Source organism: Cupressus sempervirens, chromosome 1 (assembly GCF_028749045.1).
Source record: "Cupressus sempervirens isolate cs-2001-9-10 chromosome 1, ASM2874904v1, whole genome shotgun sequence".
Classification (NCBI taxonomy): Eukaryota; Viridiplantae; Streptophyta; class Pinopsida; order Cupressales; family Cupressaceae; genus Cupressus; species Cupressus sempervirens.
Genome location: NC_143118.1, coordinates 324835687 through 324850730, shown reverse-complemented (window position 1 = coordinate 324850730; position 15044 = coordinate 324835687). Strand labels below are relative to the sequence as shown.

At 34.4% G+C, this 15044-nt stretch overlaps 1 protein-coding gene across 1 annotated transcript; it reads right to left on the bottom strand.

The window, feature by feature from the left end:
• Positions 1 to 3085: 3085 nt before the first annotated feature.
• Positions 3086 to 3763, bottom strand: LOC149577468 (uncharacterized). Its single transcript, XM_089796516.1, has one exon. The coding sequence runs from the start codon at positions 3761 to 3763 to the stop codon at positions 3086 to 3088; it is 678 nt and encodes a 225-aa protein (XP_089652642.1).
• Positions 3764 to 15044: the final 11281 nt, after the last annotated feature.

Sequence of the window (15044 nt, the reverse complement as noted above, 5' to 3'; positions counted from 1 at the left end):
CAGAGACAAATTAGTTCTATAATGTTCATACATCAAAGGATTACTACATGAAGTCCTAAATTTAATCAGATGATCAATTTCTCATAGCCAACCGGAGCATCTACAACATTCATACTTTTAAACTAAATACTACTGTTTAAAAGACAAAGTTATATATACACGTTTTCCATCCAAACCCAAGTTAGAGGGGGGTTTTAAACTTTCAGAATTCTATTGTGTTCATATATATACCATAGAAAAGATTTTATATGGGAGGAGATTAGATCCTAGACCCTTAGTATTCCAAAACAGAGCACAAAATTAGGAGGTATCAATCTGTCTGATACAGAGTATAACATAAAGTTTATACTACTACTGAGCTACTCCAGCTACTTAAACCAAACCTAAGACTGGATTCTTCAAGCTATATTAACACACTACATATAAAAGTCCTTACTACTGATAGACCTACCCCATCCTTATTCTATCTGAGTGACCATAAGCACTTCGAGTTCATCTTCAATATCATCCGTGGCCATATTCATGGGCAGATCGATTCGTAGTGAGACCTTGCTTGTTTTTTCAGACTCGAGGATGTCAAAATTGATAGCATTCAGATCCTCGAAGGAGACTCTTGACTCAATGTATGTATTAAGCAGTTTGAGGTGGTTGTATACCCATTCGTTGTTGTCTTCTTCAATGATCCCTCTCCAGCGTAAAAGAAAATTAATGTTGGCTTCCATATGAGGTCATTCTTTATAGAAGGCTAGGCCTTCCCTCATGATTAGGGCTTGTCGACGAGGGGCCGTCTTCAATTCTTCATCACCCTCCAGGAGACCCATGTATTTTTTAGGGTATGGAATTTTGCCATTATCATCTATGTTGTATATGGCCTTTTTCAGACCCTTCCTCCACGCTGGGCTAAGAATGTCAAAAAAAAGTCATATAATGTCCTCCTTAGGGATCTTAGCCCTAACCATTATCCCAATAAAAGAGCCGATGATGGAGCTGTTTGTCCTCCAAGTTACAGAATAATCAAAAATTTCTTCACCCAGTGCTCTGTTAATAACAAATCTAATCATGTCATCAGTGATTCTAAACAGCCGGCTCCATCTTTCAGGCTTGATTTTTCCTAAGAATGCCATAGTTCTGGTTTCAATAGAGTGAAAGATGTGAATGTTGGATTCCATCTTCGATCAGAGGACTACAATACCAAAGGTTCTAAGCAGAGACTAAGAGGGGAGGAAACTATGACCAGAGATCTTCACTCTAAACCTTTCCTTCTGCTACGATTCTAGGACTACCTTAAAGTTTTAAATGAACCAACGGTCATGAATAATCATGAACTGGCTTGAACTCTAACATATACCTCACACAGATGTTGAAACCTAACTTCGTACCCTGTCATGATAATTTAGATCATTCATACAAGCTTGGGAGATCCTTCCATATCTTGTGATGATGGGAGTGAGATCATGCTCAGCTTTGGCATGCTCGACTCAGACAGGTATTAACTAACTATAAGTAAATACTCCACTGGGAACAATTTCGGAGAGACATACAGGGAAAAAGGAACAACACATACTTTTTCTGAAATGAAAGAATAATGAAAATTAATATCAGTACTGAATAATCATTCATGTTGCTAGAAGAAGGAGGTTTTGGATAGTTTTATCTAATAATTAGATTACGAATGCTAATTACATATCATAAATAAGGCGTAATTTATTAATGATTAAAATAATAGACTTAATCCTAATCCAAAAGTACTCAATAATTAAATTCTAATTATATACTTATAATACTTGTTAATGTTACTATCTAACACAGGTATGTTAATATCTCTGAATAGATTAACATATTTGATCTCTGGTTATATATATATAAGAAAATATTATTATATCTATATACCTGTAGTTTAAAATAATATAAATGATATATATATATATATATGACTATAAATATATAAAAACTAGTATTAAGTAATTATTAATAATTTGGACCTTCAAAATAATTTTTAAATACTATAAGATAGGTGATTTATTATGAAGGATTATAAATCAGAAGGATATAGGAATTAGCATTATTTTAAAGAATATAAATATTTGACAATATGATACATTGCTTAAATTATATCTTGAGTTGATGTGATAATATTTCGCTGAATATTAATGCTTGTGAATTGGTTGAATATAAATGCAATTCTTTTGAATAGGAACTAAATCTGGGCTTGGGATTTGCCCAAAAAGGTAACTTTTGTATCAATCTGCAGTTGATTATATTGATAAGTAACTATCTTGTTATTATAAAGGGGGGGAGATATTTGACTTGAACAATAAAATTGATTCTCCATCCGCACCCTTATTGGCAAGTTCATCTGCCAATGAGTTACCTTCTCGATAAATATGACTGATATTGATCTCCTCAAAATGCTCTATTAAAATTAACACTTCTTGGAGTTTCGAATTCAAGACCCAATTTGGGGTCTTTTTTGTCTGATAGCGTTAAGAACGACTTGAGAATCGCCTTCAATGTGGATTTTGGGTAGGCTTAATTTAAGACAGAGCTGAAGACCCTTCTCCAAGGCTTTAAGTTCTGCCACGTTATTGGAAACAGGAGGAACGGGGGCAGCTAGCTTTGCTACCCATCTGCCATTCTCATCATTTAGAATACATCCTACCCCGGCTATACCCAGGTTCCCTCTCGCTGCCCCATCAAAGTTCAATTTGTGCCAACTTGGGGGAGGAGGGACCCATTTACATTTTTCCCTTGCCTCTTTATTGCTTGCCACATACACCAGTGGTGGATTGATAAGGTTGGACCATAATTTCTTCATAATTCCATCCCAATATGAGAAAGATCCTTCCACATGCGCTGTCTTCCTCAGATTAGCATTCATTACTTCTACTATTGAAGCTTCTAGATTTAGAATAAATCTACCTAGATTCCGCTCTTGATCTTTAAAAATACGACGGTTTCTTTCTCTCCATATTTCCCATACAACTATGGATGGGCAAATATTCCAAAATTTTCTATAGACCCCATGTCCCATATTTGTGGGCCATGAACATAGGAGCCCTTTAAGAGAATTCTGTAGAGGGGTAGCCTAGTTTAGTCGGGACTTGAGCCATTCCCAGCAATTTTGTGTGAAAGGACAGTTGAGAAAGAGATGATCAACATCTTCATTGTTTTGTTTACACATGACACACCAATTAGGACCATTTATACCAAATCTAGCGAGTCTATCTGCTATTAAAGCTCTATTCTGAAGGGCAAGCCATAGAAAGAAATTGGCCTTAGGAAGATAAGTTGTATCCCAACACAATTTTAATGGGATCTCCACCGAGTTCCATTGCTGTGAATGAATAATAGCTTGATAACCTTGTTTCACGCTGTATAATCCATCCTTTGAACCAGCCCAATTAAGACTATCTGGCCTTTCAGATTGTTTTATTTTCCTATTCGAGATAATCTTTTTGAAGGCTACAACTGATTTCGGATCAAGATCTAAATCATCTATTGGCCGCCATTTCCATCGAAGTTCCCCATCAATCAACTCTTTAATTTTGTAATCTTTGACCTTACTACCCCACAATGATTTTAGCCTTATTATTAGGTTTTCTAAATTGGGAGGTGTGTTTAAAGGGGGGAGCCCATCCCAGGAGTCTTCCCAGAACAAGGCTTTATCTCCTGCAGCCACGTCCCACGTTAGGTATTTGCTGATAATACCCTTGCATTTTACCATGAAATTCCAGCATTTCAACCCTTTCAGCAAATTTCCCATTCTGAACAGCGATTCCGGCTTCGTTGGATCCAGATATTTATGATATAAAATTTTAGCCCATTTGTGCTCATGTTCTTGGTATAATCTCCATAAAAGTTTGGCTCCCAGAGCCTGATTTTGCCATTGTGGTTCCCTCAATCCTAAACCTCCATATTCTTTAGGTTTGCATAAATTGTCCCATTTAATGAGAGCGATTTTCTTATCATTTTCCTTATCCTTCCAAAGGAAATTCCTAAGTTTAGATTTGAATCACTTGGACATCCAATTTGTGAGAGGAAGACATGCCAAAGGGAAAATCAGGATGGCTGAGAGGACAGATCGTATCTTAGTAATCTTACCAGCCTTAGAGAGCCATCTATTCTTCCAACTTCCAATCCACTTATCCACCTTTTCAATTGTATCCTGCCAAACTTTGATGTGTCTCAAGTTCTTTTCTAGGGAGATACCCAAATACTTACAAGGGAACATACCCTTTCTATATCCCATAATTCCACATATCTTGTTTTCCATTTTTGGAGAGGTGTTCATAAAGAATATTTCGGATTTATCTTTATTAACCTTCTGCCCTGAAGCATCCATATAATTTTGAAGTATATTTTTAAAACCCATAGCTTCTTGGATCAAACTCTTGCCAGGTAAAATAGTGTCATCTACATACTGTTGATGGGTAATGTTAGGGAGGTTTTTGGTAACAGAAATCCCTGAAATCTTTCGAACCTAATAAGCATAGGAGACTGCTCTACCGAAGGCTTCAGCCATTAGAATGAAGAGAGAGGGAGATAGAGGGTCTCCTTGCCTAATACCCCTGGAGATTTCAAAGAAACCTTCAGGAGTCCCATTTATGAGAACAGAAATCTTTGGAGTTGAGATAAACTTAAATATTAGATTTACCCATTGACTTGAAAAGCCAAATGCTTCTACAACTTTGCATAGGAAACGCCAATCAACCATATTGTAAGCCTTTTGTATATCTAATTTCATAAACATACATGGTTCTTTATCTATGGCAGCTGAGTGAATAGCTTCCTGAATAATGAGTATGCCATCCAAAATGGATCTACCTAGAACAAAACTTGTTTGTTCCTCAGAAATCAATTTTGGCATAATTGCCTTGAGTCTATTGGCTATAACTTTTGAGAAAATTTTGTAAATAGTGTTGCACAGAGCTATAGGGCGGAAGTCTCCAGGATTTTTCAGACATTCCTTCTTAGGGATAAGTGTGAAGAATGAATAATTGATTTTAGCCAGCAAGGATCCACCATTTCTTGACGCTTCAATTACTCTCCATAGGTCTTCTCCAAGTATATCCCAACATTTTTGAAAAAAGAAAGCTTGAAACCCATCTGGACCTGGAGATTTTTCTGGACTCATATTAAATACCACAATCCTTACCTCTTCCAATGTTATTGGTCTATTTAGATTTTTATTTTCTTCTGCCATGACCAATTTTGGAATAAATTTGAGCATTCGGGCTTGTGCTTCCCTATTAGACCCTTCATAATTATTTAGTAAATTTTTTAAGTGAGAGACTATCATGTCTACAATTTTTGTAGGATTTTCTGTACACAAACCTTGTGGAGTCAAGATACTAGATATCTTCTATAGAGATCAATTCTGAATAGTAGAATTGTGAAAAAAATTTGTGATTCGATCTCCCTCTTCCAACCATTTCTCTCTAGATTTTTGTCTCCAGAAGGTTTCCTCTTTGGAAAAAATATCTTCTTGTTTCATGAGGAGCTCTTTTTCTAAAGTATATTTCTCATAATTCATGCCATATTTTATAATTTCTTGGTTCAGGTTTTTCAATTTATCTTCAACTTCCAACTTTTCTTTAAAAATGTTGTTGAAGTGTTCTTTGTTCCACCTCAAAATGTTTTCTTTCAACAATTTGATTTTTGAAATGAAAACGAACATTCTAGACCCAGCGAAGTCTGCTTGAGTCCACCATGTCTTAATCAGTTCTAAAAATTTTGAATCTTGAAACCACATCTTTTCACACTTAAAAGGATTTCTCTATGGTTTAGAAGGTTCTGAAATCTCCAAACATATCGGGAAATGATCTGATCCTACGAAGGGAAGAATGGAGGATTGGAAGTTCTTATTGTAAGAAGAGATATTTCGTACAATAAAGAATCTATCTAACTTTTCTGCAATATAATCGTTATCCTTTCTTCTATTATTCCACGTGAATATACCATTGCTTGGAGGAATTTCTAATAAATTAAATTTGTCGATCCATACTTTGAATTCTATTGATGATAGCGAGAGATGTTGAGTACCCCCTATTTTCTCATTTAAACTTAAAATCGTATTAAAATCACCTCCTAATATAATCAGACAATCTTTGTGTTCTAAAATAACCATACTTCATTCAGCCCAAACAATTTTTTTTCCTATTGTATTATTAGGACCATACACATTGATTAGGATGAATTTCGTATCTGATTTTAGGCTCTGTATACTAGCACACATGCAATTATTGTTATTAACTAAATAAGTTAGACTAACTTTCTTAGGGTTCCAAACAATTCCTAAACCCCCCGAGGCACCTATTGCCTCTATGAAGATTGAACCCCACATTCCTAACATTTTGTTAAATTTGTCTCCTTCTGGTTTATTTAGTTTTGTTTCCTAAATTAATATTATTTCTGAATTAAAACTTTTTAAATGTTGTTTTAATAACCTTTTCTTGTTGGGGGCATTTAGACCCCTAGCATTCCATGAAGTTATCCTCATGTAGTCTTAGGAAGGCACTTCCCCTTCCCCATGTTTAGGAGTTCATCAATTTTCCTTTATTCTCTAGCTAGGCCTTCAGCCTCACGTAAATCCTTCAATGATCTCCTCCCCCTTTTCCCTTTTGGCTTACCATATTTTGGAGAGGTTATACCTTCCTGATTCATTTCTATACCAAGCTCTTGCTGAAATATACCCAGTTCTTGTGCTGTTGGACAAATGCATTTCTTTTTTCTTTCAAATTCTTCCATTTCCAGTTCTTTGCAGATTTTACTCCCGAAACTATCCTCCTCTAGTTTTTTATTCTCTCTTTCTCCCATGTTTGTCCGTTCACCTACCTGATTGTCTTTTGACTTCTTCTCACTCTGTTTGTCCCGCTTCCTTGCACTATCCTCCATCTGGATCTTTATCATATCCCTTTGGAGATCTTCAGCAATATAATCATCTCCTCCTAGTTTGATAATTTTTTGGATCAGCCTCTCTTTCTGAGAGGTAGTACTCTTATCTAAATTATCAAAGTCAAACACCTTAATAAGTTCCTCTGATAGCTGCTCAAGACTGTTAGCCTCAACCTCTGATAATCCAACCTCTGGTGTAAATTCTAGGCCCTCATTTAAAAATTGCTGAAAGTCTTTAATGATAGAGACTTCTAGTCTTTTGCCATCATTCTGAATCTCCTCTGGGGTGAACGGCGAGGAAGGATATCCATCTGGTGTCTGCCAAAATTTTGAAGTTCTTCTAGCACCTTCAATTTGCGGGGTGGTTAACTCTGATTCAGGGATAAGATCAGTCTTCAAATGCTGAGAATCTTTTTTTTCTGCTCTAAAAGCTGCTTTTTCCATCCACACCTTGGGAGAAGAGAAAAGCATGACATTTTCTGCTTCACCTATATCTTGATTATTTGTTGATTTTGTAATGCTATTTTGTATCTCTCCTTGTCCTGCAGTATCCTTGTTCCCATCAATCTCCTCCTGATATATGTATATGTTAGGCCCCTTCATTTTTTTTTATTTCTGATTGCTTTCTTCATTTCCATCCCCCTTATTACATCTTTCTTTATACTTTGCAGGAGCCTCATGCCTTACTGTGCCTTGCTCAAGATTTTGGTCTTTGTTCCAAATCCCATTTGATTTGCATGCTGTTTCATGATTTTGACCAAATTTTTCTCTATTGCCTACCTCAATTTTGATTTTTGCTAATTCTTCCTTCTGCTTCCATTTTCTATCATCCTGGGCTTCCTTCTCTGTATGATTCACCAAATCCAATTCTGAGGGAGGGAAAACTTGATCTCCCAAATTCTCCTTGTTTGTCCTATAATCCTTACTGTCTACTCTGTCTAATAATTCATTTCACTCTAAGGCCTTGCTTTTTTCCTTGTACTGTCTAACAGTTCGCTCTTTCATTTTTCTGGGGTGCTCTCTTCTGTCATTTGGAAGTTGAATCTTAATTCCATCAAAGCCCCTTTTTTTGGTCTTATGTTTGTTGTCACATTTTTCTGTTCCCTTGAGTTCCTTGTCATTTTTGCTACAAACACCATTCTTCAATACTCTTGTATCCTTTATTAAATCTGCTTTTGAGATTAATAGGGTACCTTCTCTCTCATTTGGCATCATTTTTATCAATGAAGCCCTCTGTTCTGCCTGAGAATTTTGTCCAATCTGAATCTCTGATCGGTAGTTTCCTAAATTTTTATTCCTTCTGACTAATTTAGAACTTAGTCCTAGGAATTTGTCCCTGAAGTGCGATGTGAGGGGAAGGACCTCAGTTCTGTGATTATTTTTAATTTTAGATTTCAGTATATCAATGATCTTCCCTTTATACTCTTGAAAGGTTATATCATATGAGGCTTTCTTGGTAATAATTTTCTTTTGGAACTTTGAAGGGTGATTAATATTAAGTTTGATGAAAATTTTAATACTATTACAGCTAAAAAAGGAAGCATCAATAGCAATAACTACTCCTATTGCAGAGCCTATTTCATAGATAATATCAACATCACATAGCTCCGGAGGAAGAGACATGGAATACCATAATGGGATCATACAATCCACCTTATCAATATGAAAATTAGGAACCCATTCAACAAATTTGACACAGAAACCTTTAAAGAAACATTCCGAGACAGCAATAAACTCATTTTTAACAGACTCTTCTTCACATTTTAGAAAACAAAACATTTTCATGATGGTGAAAGATACTTACCTGTTCCTGGCAATTATCCGATAGCCATTCCATTAAGAGATGAATGTCTGTAGAAGGGCCAATCCAAATTGTGAAGATCCCTCTCTTCAGACAGTCGAACCAAGAATCTTCAACATCATCAATGGTGATGTGAACTAGTTTGTCAAGGTGGTTTGGTTGCAGTGATCCAAGAGAACAATTAGGGTTTGGAGAAGGGGATGGGTTGCTAAGCCGTTTATGAGGGGGTATATAGATTAGAGAGGAGGCTGGTTTTAAATCAGATTTAACATTTGGAAGATTAAAGGGAATTGAAGTGCTTCCTGGAGGGGACAAAGATTTGAAAGAATTTGGAAATACATATTTAGTCATGTTAAAAACCCAGATCTGGTTATCGAGATGTTCTATCATGAATATAGGCAATTGGGGGCATGTTCCAGATAGGTTTTTGATATCAGAGGAAGCTTCCACATTGATTGTAAGTCTTTGAGGCCCTTCTTTTGGACAGAAGCGGGTGGCCTCGACTACTAATTTATCCAGAGCCTTGAATCTGTTGGCTGTAGGAACATTGAATCTTACATCCATTTTACCATATTTTAGGTTAAGAAATTTGCTCTAGTTTGTTGGAGAGCTTCCATGTCTCACTATTTCGATGGCCCATGCATTTCTGGAGAGTCTCCATCTGTTCCTCTGCCCTCGATTCGGGCCTGGATAACTGAGTGAAGTTTTCGCTTTCGACATTTTCGCAAGCAGAGTTAGTTCTTCATCATTAATTATTGTTAGTATTTGTTTGTTTGTTTTTTTTTTCCTTATTTGTTGTATTATCTTGGGTCATCATTATTGGACGAGTCATCATATAATGGCTCCAATGTAAAGATTTGGTGAAAACTTGAAATAAGATGTCACTACAAACATTGATGCACCCAAAAAAAAAAAACTCATCTACAACAAAACATCCACGACTTTCTCATTTCTCAATGAAATTAAGAAATTCAAAATGTTTTAGAAAGCTAGGAGCAAGGAGCTTCGAAATCCATAAATCATTTTGATGAATTCACTCTAGTGAATGAGAAATTTTAGTTATAAAGTGACAAGTTTTTATTGGAATATGCATGAGTAAGTTTATGAATTTAAATTGAATATTATTTGCATGTTGAATCTCTTTTTAAATATGCACATGTTTTGTTATTTGATGATGATGATATAGTGACCAATCTAACTATAGGAGTTGCTATGAATTTAAGACTTGGCAACTCCCTTTATATCTTTTAGTATATTGATCCTTCTTATGATTGATCACTTCATCAAATATATATTCTTTGATTTCATGTCATTGATTGGCCAAATATGTTTCCACACTCTATTTTATCCTTTTGAACTCAAAAATGTTTTCTTTAATCTCTTTAATTTATATGGATAAGTTTTTGAATTCAACATCTTAAATTTTTCCCTACAAGATGGCAGGATCAAGCTCTAATACCAATTGTAATGATCCCTTTTGTTCATTCCTTTATTTACCCCTTTTTTTTATTCTTATGCCTTTGCAATATTTCTCTTTGATGATCCCCTTTCAATGCGTTGATATATATATATATATGAGAGTATTCATAGAATTGTGTCATTTCATATTAATTATATTAATAAGGTAATTATTAATTATATATTATTTTTAATGATTATATATTATATTATTATATTAATTACTTTATTTGCTGATGACACATTACTGTTTGGTACTTGAAAAATTTTAGAGGCCAAGCAAATAAAGAAAATCTCGAAGCAATATTTAGAAGTTTCAGGGTAGAAAATAAATCCCCAAAAGTCAAAAAAAATCTTATTTAATACAAATAAAGGTATATCAGACAAGATAGTGTATATTTTGGGGTTTTCTGAGGACTTCTTACCTTCCACCTATCTTGGGATTCCTTTTTTTATGGGATCCAATAAGAAAAGCTTTTGGGATGGCATCTTCCAAAGAATTAAGAGAAAAATTGTTTCTTGGAAAGTAAGATGGTTGTCCCTATCAGGTAGAATCTTGCTTATTAAGTTAGTTCTTTTTGCAATCCTAAACTACTACTTGGTCGTCATGCAAGCTCCATCTTCAGTCATTTCACAAATTCAAAAACTCATTAGGGGCTTTCTATGGGCTGGAAATTTGACAAATGAAAAGAAACTTCCATTTATTTCTCTCCAAGACATGGAACATATTCCTACCTTAGGAGGAGCTAGAATTCATGATTTGACATCAAGGAATAAATTTTTTCATGCTAAGTTGGTTTGGAAAATGTACACTAAATCAAAATCAGCATGGTGTCAAATAATTCAACAAAAATATTTAGATAATAATGACCCACACAAAATATTCTCCATGTTGGATCCTCCCAAGGGTTCCGTTATTTGGGATTTTATGATTGCATCTAGAGACATTTTTTTAAAATAAATTTCCTAGGAATTAAACTATGGTGATAAGATCAATTTTTGGGGTGATTCTTGGAATGGGAAACCTCCTTTAATTGCAATGCCAAATGTTCAAAAAATTGTGTCAATTATAGAAGCAGAGTGGGGTAATCTTGTTATTCACTTTATGGATTTAGTATGTATTTTTTCAAGGAAAGTAATATGGAAAGATCCAGATTTCCTCCCTTTAGATATTCAGTGCAAACAATGACTTCAATCTATTCTTTCATAAAGATAGACTTTTGTATTGAAGAATGAGGATCGATTATTGTGGATTCCAACTAAGAATGGTAATTATTTAATTAAGGAAGGATACAAACTTCTTCAACAAGTTGATTCAGAAAAATCCCCTTCTTGAGCCTACATGTTTTGCTAGAACAAGGTAGTGTTACCTAAGGCCGGTTGCTTTGCATGGCTAGCAATTAAACATAGGATTCTAACAAGTGACCAGTTGGATAGGTTAAGTATTCCTCCTTCTTTTAATTGTGTTTTATGTGATGAAGAGTATGAGTCAATTGATCATCTTTTTGCAATATGTCATTTTGCATATCAGTGCTGGACATTTATTCTAAACAAATTAAATTACTCTACTCCATTAAAAAATAACATATGGGATATCTTTCAAGCATGGTAAGTTCTTTACCCTAATGCCTTATTTGTGGGAATCTAGAAATTTTCTCCTACATTAGTAATTTTGACAATTTGGTGGGAAAGAAATAAGAGGATCTTTAGAAAAGAAGTATCATCCCTAGATAGAGTGCTACAAATCATTGAAAAATCAATTACAGAAGTTACTAATGCAAGTGTTAATAGATTTAAATTCAATCCAGTTACCACCTTTTGGGATGGAGGTATCATTTGAGAATGGAAATCAATATTTATTCCATTAGGGTATGGCTCACCTAGAAACTTTCAAACAAGTATAGATAGGTCTATAGTTCAGTGGCAACCTCCTTAGCCTAGCTTTTCCAAGCTCAATTTTGATGGGGTGTCTAGAGGGAAGCTAGGCCAATTGGGATTAGGAGCATGCATTAGAGACCACACTGGTAAAGTTCTTGCAATTACAATGACACCCTTACCCACAAGAATTAATAATATAGCTAAGGCTCAGTCATTACTATCAGGATTAATTCTTGCCAAGAAAGAGAACTTTCATCATATGTGGATAGAAGGTGATTCTCAAATTATAATAATAGCTTGCATCAAGAGATAAATGTCTTCTTGGAAACTTAAGTATGTGCGTCAACAAATTTGGAATATAATTGATCAGCTTCATGAGGTTACATTATCACACACATATAGAGAGGAGAACAGAGCTACAAATTATCTTTCCAATTTAGGTTGTAATGGGTTTACTAATTTCACAATGCAACCATCAACTCTTATTGAGAAATGCAAAGATCTACAAATTCTAATTAATAATGAATTAGTGGATCGTCAGAATTAAGTATTGATTATTGCCCTTTTATGAAACCATTCTGGCATCTACTTGGTGATGTTAAGTAATTTCTTGTAAATATGTTTTTCACTACCTAGCATCATGTAAGTTGTCATCACTTGGATACGACTAAATTTCACATTGGCCACGTGGTTATATTATATAAGATGAGATCAATACAGAGATCAAATTTGCAAAATATTCACATGGTTTTTGGTCCTTCATACACTCTACACGTATTCATAAAAGGTGAGCAATTATTATCTTATGCTGGTACTATGATGGTATTTTTTTATTGTTTTATAAATGTTGATACTTGCTTATTTAGCTTCATACACTCATAGAGAAGAGTGACACTAGAAATACTCTGTTAGAAAATGTCTTTGTCTATGGAGTTCTATGCTAAGTGTAAATCCTACAATCAACTTCATTGGTCTCTAATGCCTAAAAATTATCATATATGGATTAACCCCAATGTCAATGAAGTTATTATGCCCTTGCATATTGATGATAGGGTCATGGTAGAGATGTTCTCCATTAATTCTCCTACGATTCGTCAGGGTCTTCAGCAGGTAATTGGTGAAGAAATTTTATGCCCCTCTATCAAACATTTCCTATATCCATCAAATGTTGTGTCCATTTTTCTTTCAAATGCCATGGACTTGTTACAGTCAATCCAATTGCTAGAAATTATGGCAAAAATTTTGTTCTTCCCCAATTCGAGAATGAAAATAAAATTGTAATTGTCATGCATCAGTATGATTTATAGTTTGGCAATGTGTTAGTGGGTGGTCTCTTTCAAAGATCTCAGTTATTACGGTGTCATGAACACATGGTCATGTTGGATGCTCTTCAGAAAGCCTTTGAAAAATAGAATCCCTACATTATGAAATCTACCCTACAAACCATTGCAAGGGCTCTCGGTTACTAGTTGGAAGAAAAATTTAGGCTCATTGGTTATGCTATCTTAGATATGGTGAGCCTGTCCAACATTGATTATTAGATTCATGAAGAGCCTCCCTTAGGTGTACTCCAAGATTTATGTCTTGATTTCCATGATGATTTAGTGATCACTAACAGGGTACATTGGCATGGTACATTGATCAAGACTTGGGGGGATGCTTCTAGTGGGGAGACGACCATAGACCTAGGTTGTGAACAAAGGGATATTGTTGCTATTGGTCTGCCCCTTCCTACTTCAAACTTTGAGAGTAGATCAGGGTGGGAAAATTTTCCCATTATTCCTTCCTTTCCTGAATGAGGATGTACATCAAAGGAACCAAGATATACATGAGAGGAGGCATGCATAACTTTGGAGGAAATGGAGGACTAAGGTTGGAAATGAAAATTTTGAATTTTTGATACATGATTAAACAATGTTCAAATCTGATGTATTTTCTTTTTATTTTTGCAAAATTGTATTTTGAATGAGAAACTTTTCGTCAATATAGAAAGTTGTAAATATTGATGATTTATATTTTGTGCAAGGAGGCCGAGTTTTCTTCCTGATTCTTTCCTAGCTGAGCCTTTTTGAATCAGTTTTTTATAATAAAATAAATATATATTCAGTGGCTTGTCCACTTTTTCCATAATATAATAAAATAAATTATTAATTTAAATAATATTATGTAATTTTATATTAAACATACCATCAGATTGTTATATTAAATAATTATATATTATTATACATATTTTAGATATATCCAATATATGTATTTCTCATATATTTACTATTATTTATCTTATTTGTTATAATTAATATTTGTATTATCATAAAATTTAATATTATATATATATATATATTATCAATATTTATATATATGTAAAATTGTTAGAACTTTGACTATTTAATTATTTATTCCTTACTAAAATTTACTCCTAAATTGGGCCATCACACAACAATATAACAAAAAACAGCAACAAGATACTCATGCACAATAACACTAGATATGTTAATTAGGGAAACCCTTGATCATAGGGAAAACACCAATGGGGATGATACCCACAAGATGATGTACTAATATAAATATTCCTTGTTAGAGGATGGACCTTATTAGGAGTCTCTAACAACATTTAGTACATATTAGTCCTTGTTAGGAAACTTTGAATCCCTGTTAGGAGTTGTGAAAGGAAGATGGACCCACTTTCCCTTATACTTGTTCTCTCTTTTAGGAGATTTAGATGCATAATGACCAAATTCATTACAAGACCAAAATTTTAAAATATTTTTACCATTTGGTTCTCTTCTTACAAGAAGGGCAATACCTTCTTCAATCTTCTTATACTCATAAGATCTAGTTGTACTGCTACTAGCAAAATCTCCATATGTGCTTGTACTTCTAGTTAGATTAGGCCGAACATTTTAAGAAAAGTTTCTCTGGAAAACTTCTGTTAATTCCAATATTCCAAGCAAGTTTCTCTGGAAAACTTCTTAGTATAGGGCATCAGAAGTTCAATCATCTAGGCTGCTTACTT